Source organism: Hippocampus comes, unplaced genomic scaffold (genome assembly GCF_001891065.2).
Source record: "Hippocampus comes isolate QL1 unplaced genomic scaffold, H_comes_QL1_v1.1 scaffold562, whole genome shotgun sequence".
Taxonomy (NCBI): Eukaryota; Metazoa; Chordata; class Actinopteri; order Syngnathiformes; family Syngnathidae; genus Hippocampus; species Hippocampus comes.
In genome coordinates, this window is record NW_017805537.1 from 461,975 (window position 1) to 468,969 (window position 6,995).

Genomic DNA, 6,995 nt, shown 5'->3' on the forward strand with positions numbered 1-6,995 from the left:
AGTGAGGCTCGCATCTGTCGTGATACACCCCCACCGCCCGCCCCCTACGCACACACACACACACACACACACACACACACACACACACACACACACACACACACACACTCCCTTCCTCCCATCACATTTCATTTCCAGTCTACACACAGAGCTCATTTTATGTTTCAAAGTACCGTACCACAAAAATGCAGTCTGTTCATATAAAATGAAATAAAAACAACTATGAAATCCAGATAGGTTTTATGATAAGAAATGGTAGCTTCCCTGCTAGCATCATGTATGGTACTTGAGGTTAGTAGTTTACTGTTAGCATAACGGGTGTTTTTCTTAGCATTTTGAGCTAACAACAATGTAGCATTATGTGACATGGAATCCAAATACATTGCCAACCAGGCCTCAAATGAGAACTGCAACATTAGCATTTTGAGCTAACAAAAAAGGTTAACTTAGAGATTGACGCAGTTGCCCCAAAGCGCATCAATTAACTATGGTTTCCTTTTTAAAGAGAAAGCTAATACTGTATTTGTAAATGATTGTATTTGCAAAACTCATGAAACACATTCTAAAATCGATCACTGAATTCAACACTGTGATTCATTTTGGGTGTGTGGCTTAGCATCAAATATTTTTGTGACACGTTGCTCACACCTGCCGATCATCCTAAAGTCCATCCAATGATCTGATTGGCTACGCTGTTGCCACCCGCTGCTCTATAGCGATTCTCAGTGATAAGAAACAAAATGGCTTTAGTTTTATCACCATGGACAAAATTGCAAAGAATTAGATTGGTTCAAAGGAGACAAAATATTCCAAGCAGCGAGAGGGTACGAAGCTGCCGTGTGAGAGTGCAAAAAGCCAAAATTGGAAGCACAAACACGCTCATTTCCTGTCATTATGTCATCAAGATGCTGGTTAGCTTCAGAGTGGGAGGATGAACAAAACCTTTTGACGACCAATGGGGGGCAGGGTGGGGGGGTTCACTAATCTGCGCTCTGTGCAGCATGCAGCGAAAACGTTTCGCTGCAGGCACGTTGTTTATATGGATGACGCGAGTTGCATCCAGTAGCTAAATGAGGAGGTCCAAACACCAGTTCAGTGTGTTCCCATCCGTCCCCGTGGGCAGGCCATAAAGGGACGTGCTGTCCGTCCGAGTTGCTTGTTTTTTGGAGTAGACTAATAGTCATTTTCTCCCAACTCCCCATGCATTTTATATGCCCCCCTGAAGACTCGGGTCTGGCAATGTTTCTTAGTGTGTTCCAATGCAATTGTGCGTCTACTCAAATTACGGTGGCATACATCCTGATGACTCAACAGATTGGTATCAGTATAGCGCCCTCTTTGGTGAGAAATCTGCACTGCTCCAGACGACTTCCTGGTTGGCTGCCAAGCAACCACTTCCAAAATATGGGCGGACTTGCTGTCCTTCCTGTATATTGTCTCCTCCCCTGCGGTGAACACCTTGAAAATCAAGTGCGGCGTGCGGTGCAAAGGCCTTCATGGAGTCACTCTTCCGAGTAATGTCTTGGAATAAAACTCATCACAGACAAGTCGAACGAGTTTTTCATGTTTAATGAGCTCAAAGAACCAGTGACACATTTGAATCTCGCTACCGCATCTTTTTATTTTGCTGTAGAAAACATCTTCCAATCAATGAAAAAAGAAGAACTCCTGTTTAAAAATAAAAAAGTCAATCAAAACCTTCTCCTGACATGTGAAAAACATACAATCAGCCCACCCTGGTGCAATGCACATCCATAAGCATCCATACATCCATATATATACTGCACATCTATAACCAAGTTTGCTCACCAGTCAGCAGAATATTTCTCATCTATAGAAAACTCCAGAATGCCAAATACCCTACATGGACCACAGTCTTGGGAAATGCCTGTCAATCAATCAATCAATCAATCAGTCCATAAGAGGTTTGTTATATAGTCCTGAGTTGTCCAATTCCTGCCTTTTTTTTAAATCCACTGTGGGAAAAGTTTAATATAAGGTAAGCAGAGCTGCATTGAGTTTCCCTGAATGTTGATTACAGTTGGCTAAATGGCACATAGGGTACTTGATTACTCGGTGAAGTTGTTGACACAGTGAGGGTCAGAGGGCATTTGTGTTTGGCTCAGCTGAACGAGTCAGGAACACCGCCCCCCCCCCGGAAAAAAAATCTGGTGAATTTCAGCAAGAAGACTAGAAGGTGAAATGTGTACTGTCGTACGCGATCCTTTTTGGTATTTTGGCAAAAACATGTGGAATATATCTCGTTAAGACATCTGGGAATTGTTGAATGAGAACAAATCAAAACATACGTTTCACTCAGGACACACCAAAATGAAGGAAATTCCCCCTACCCCCCAACAAAGCAGCAGACTTTCTGTCCATGTAATGTTTCAGGTGTTGCATCGCTTTCATCCAGAAGGTTCACAAAAAGAAAAATGTTAAAAAAAACCCAGTCCAGGCCAAACCAAAGATTTGCCACTTGACGAGGTTGGTTATGAAAGTAGGCCAAGAGATTTTTTTTTTTCGTTGGCAGAAACATGGAGTCCCAGCCAACATATCCAACAAAGAGATAACGGAGCACTTTGCTCATTTTGGAGCTCCGTGGTCTCCGTTCCGATGCAAACAGACACAGAATCTCCATGAGGTGTCTGGTAGGGTCTCCACATTGGTTGCTTGAGAAAGAGCGTAACACGCATGACGGGTAGGAGCCAGATAGCATGAACGTGCAGCCGCATGTAGCTTCGCTCCGAGGCAAAGCTGCTGCAGAACATCCACCACCAATAAAACCTGCACGCTAACAAAATACTTGAGGAGCCGCCTTGACGAAAGTTGCTTTCAAGAGTCATTTGCCCTTCTCACAGTTCAGTGAGTTTCTCTTCCTGTAGCACCACCTTGCGGTATGTCGGGACTCTGCTCACGCCGGTACTGGATGATGTCATCGTGGTGCTGTGAGATCCAGAGATGTTGCTCATCTGGGGCAAGCCCAGGTCTGGCAATTGGACGCCGCCTTGTTTGATGGAGGTCTGGCTCGTCCTCACCACTTTGCCCACAGGAATCTTGCTCTCTATTATGGTCTGGGAGCCGGGTAAGGTTCCTGATTGCGTGCCCGTTACGAGCATCATGCCAGGCCCTTGGACTTGTTTCCCGGACACTACCTTCTTTCCTTGGACTACTATGCCTTGTGTCGGTGATCCCGGCTTACCGGTAACCAGCACCAGGCCAGAACCTGGGGCTTTTCCGCCGGATACTACTGTCTGTCCTTGTACGATCATGCCTTTTGTGGGTGATCCAGGGGTACCCGTAACCAGCACCACGCCAGGGGCTTGGGCTTGCCCGCCAGACACCACCGTCTGTCCTTGCACCAGCATGCCTTGCGGAGCCGCCAGCATCACGCCCTGGAGGTTGGTAGCCGGCGCCTCAGCCAGCAGCATGGTATTCTGGACTTGTGGCTGGACCACATACTGCATTGGCTGCAGCACAGGGGCGGCGGCGGTGTAGTAGACCGGCTGCTGCTGCTGGAGCAGGAACATCTGACCTTGATTTTCCACCCCTTCGATCACGGTGGTCCTCCCTTTGTTCCGTGTTGTCGTGTTTTCTTTCACCACCTGAGTCACGGTCTGTTCTACTTTGGGGATAACCGGTTGCAGCTTGGGGGGTTCTGGCCTCGGTTCAACCACGACTTTCGGGGGCAGCGGAGTGACTTCTGTTTGGATCTTTTTGCCGCCACACACCTCTGCCAGGGTCTTGAACTTGAGCCCGAGGTCGTCGAGGAACTGCAGATCGTTGTCGTTCTCCAGGAGGCTGCAGCAGCCCACCGAGCCGGCCAGGGAGCCTTGGCCCTCGTTGTCGTACACCAAGAGCGCGTCCTTCACTGCCAGGTCCTCTCCTCCGCCACTCAACTTCTGTTGAGGGAGGACAAAGACATGTTTTGATCACAAACATTAGGAGCAACTGTTTTCGTCTGTCTTTAACTGAACAAGTTAAATTTAGTACTTCACTGTTGCCCAGAGTCTTTTTCTACACAAGTATCTTTACTTCGGCTTCAGTACAGAGTGCTTTCGACACCTCTCATTAGGACATATAAAGTCCGTACCTGAGCATAGTACTGTGCAAGGATGTGTTGCGGGAAACCGATATCATCATAAGCTGCCCCTGACTCCCTTTGGAACTCAGAGTAGAGCCTTCGCTGGTTTCTCATTCCCATCATCGAATCTCTTTTGATTCCGAAGTCCTCCTGAAAGCTGTGCATGTTCCTCCCATCCGTGTAAAATTGTGCATCCTGTTTTTGGAGATCCACAGCATCCACTTGCGTGGGCATGTTCATGAGTGGCACCTCCTGTGATGGTTCAAACGTTAGTCAGTACATTTCTTCCAAATTACAGATCATACAGAACATTTTCCAGTTACGCACCGTGTTCTCTCCTTGGCCCTCAGTGTGGTAATTAATGAGATGTGATTTAGTGTCAAAAGGCAGATTGGTAAAGGTTCCTGGTAGGCCTGCAGCTCCACCGCATTGGCAGAAGAGCAGCAGTAAAGGGATGACTGTGGGAACACAAAAATATCGGGCCGTTATCCTGCATGTTTTCCATCTCTCCCTGCTGCAACGCAACTGATTCAAATGAACATTTACAGTAGGATGATTGAGAAAAGTGTACTCCAGGCTCTTTTCACAGTCAATTGCTCTTGGAGGACCCCTTGTGGTTTTGGAAGCATAAGCAGGTGCTGTTTTGGCTCATGGCTTGGGCGGGCTCTACCCTCACCCAAACGGAGGCAAATTTTCACTTACGCAGTAGTAGCAGCAAGCCCAGCAGCAGGAGACCGATGCCTGCGGGTCCCAACTCAGACTTTTTGTTGGGCTGACCCCTTCCACCTCGGGCTCCGCAAACCACTCCGTCCTCGCAGGTGCACACCTGCACTGTCACCTTCTGCGGCTCCGGGCACGCCTGTCCTTGCGCATCCTTCACCATTAATTCCACCTCCTGGTTACCAGGCCATAAGGACTGTTGGGCTCTCAGGATTGCCGCGGTATCTGCCCACAAAAATTCATCAGTGAGATTTCGCCTGAAATTAAAGCAGACTGAGATCCAAACCTAACCTTGCCTTCAAGATGGATTCTCGCACTATTTATGAGTTCACAAAACCTAGAGAATCCGTTGCCGATTGGCTTCGAGTGGTACGGACCAATCACAAAGCAACAGTGTGTTCACCGACAAGATACACGGCTATGACAAAAACTTTTCTTGATTGATAATCGGCGTGATTTTAAAAAATAACATTGTGTGATTTAAAACGCCATTGACCCGCATATTTATCTTGCAAAATCACTGTCACTCAACGCCATGATGCCAATCATCGATAACAGGACTCGGTTATTTATCTCAACTAAACTCAACTCATATGTTTGTGTTAACCTTGGCTACTCTGAGTCACATACTGCCCCGCTGTCATGTCTGGTGTTCCACGGGGCTCAATTCTGGGGCCTCTGCTGTTCTCACTGTATCTGCCCCCATTGGCTTCCATCTTAAGGAAACATGGTATTTTCTTCCATTGCTATGCTGATGACTGTCAAATCTATGTCCCACTGAGCAAAAAAGATACTTTTTCACATCACATCGAAACAGTCCCAGAATGAAACTCCTTTGAGCGACTCGCGTATCGACCCGGCTTTTTCCCAGATGAATCCAAAACACACTGGACGTTGTCTCCTCACCGTTGAGATGCTCCACCTGCCATTTTCCCTGAGTGTTCTCTGGGATGATTTCAAAAGTGAAAGGAGCTCCGTTGGGGAAGTCATCTTCGTCGACAGCGCTGATAATGGCCGCCTCCTCGGGAATGCACAGAGTCTCGAGGGTACTGGTGAGGGTGGGGCAGTGGTCGTTGAAGTCTTCCACCTGGATAGCTACAGTCCCAGTGGCGGTGCCCGATGGTGCATCTATTTATGGGGAAGAGGCAATTAACATCGAGTCTTTTTTTTTTTCGGCTAAGAACGCTACGCCAACACCACATGTCGACACACACCCGGAGAATCATCGCCCACCCTTACAGACTTCTATTAAAGGCTACCACATTTTGTTGGGCAATATCCACATCGAAGGACAAGAGACTACTTTGTCACCAGAGCAACACAAACCGCTCCCTTTTCAAATGTATTTATTGTTTCTATGGCATCCAAACTGTTTTTTTACATTGTCTACAAGACACGTTTCCCTTGGGAACTTCAACGTATACCTGGTATGTACAGAGTCAGGAGCCGATTGTGGTTATGTACCTTCAGAAATGCAGAGTACTTTGGCGTAGTAGGTGCCGTTCACTAACAAAGTGGACTCTCTGTCAGGCATCTTGTTCAGTCTGATATCGGCGGTCTTCGGGTCAATGGTGAGCCAGTTGTCAGGATCCGAACCTTTAACGTACCTGCAACCCAATGCGCACGCACAGACTGGTTCAGGTCTGTGTATAATTTTTTACAGTGTTCCTCCACTATATCACGGTTCATAAACATACCACTACTAAAAAAGCAGATTTTTATTCAGTATTTTGTTTTGATTTATTATAGTTTTACGATCAAGTCAAAAGTAGTAGCACATTGTAAAGTGTCCTTGGGTGTCTTGAAAGGCGCTTATAAATAAAATGTATTATTATTATTATTATTGTGCCGGTGTAGCCACTCACCTCACGTTCTCGGCTGGTTTCCCCGTATCGCCGTCTAGCGCAGCGTAGCGAGTAATGATGTTGTTCATGTTGAAGGTTGAGCTGCCTCCCTCTGACATGGTGATGACTTTTACTTTGGGGTCAAAACGTGGACCCTCGCGCTGGTTCTTGACCTTGATTTTGATGGGATAGGTTTTGTATGTGGTGCCTTTCCACGTGACTCCTCCGGTGGTACTCGTCATGCCACTGCTGAAACCTTGTAACCAGCTGACACTTCCTCCTCCACCTGTTCCTCCTCCTCCTCCTCCGCCTCCACCACCTCCTCCTCCTCCTCCTCCTCCTCCTCC

General features: G+C 47.1%; 1 protein-coding gene across 1 annotated transcript in view; it reads right to left on the reverse strand.

The window, feature by feature from the left end:
• Positions 1-2,440: 2,440 nt before the first annotated feature.
• Positions 2,441-6,995, reverse strand: part of dsg2.1 (desmoglein 2, tandem duplicate 1) — a 10,305-nt gene continuing 5,750 nt past the window's right edge. The window contains exons 9-15 of the mRNA XM_019878337.1: positions 6,670-6,934; positions 6,269-6,411; positions 5,711-5,932; positions 4,787-5,029; positions 4,412-4,542; positions 4,094-4,336; positions 2,441-3,902 (exon numbers count right to left, since the gene is read on the reverse strand). Of these exons, the coding sequence (XP_019733896.1) occupies positions 2,856-3,902; positions 4,094-4,336; positions 4,412-4,542; positions 4,787-5,029; positions 5,711-5,932; positions 6,269-6,411; positions 6,670-6,934 (2,294 nt within the window). The 3' untranslated portion in view covers positions 2,441-2,855. The remainder of the gene's footprint in view (positions 3,903-4,093; positions 4,337-4,411; positions 4,543-4,786; positions 5,030-5,710; positions 5,933-6,268; positions 6,412-6,669; positions 6,935-6,995) is intronic.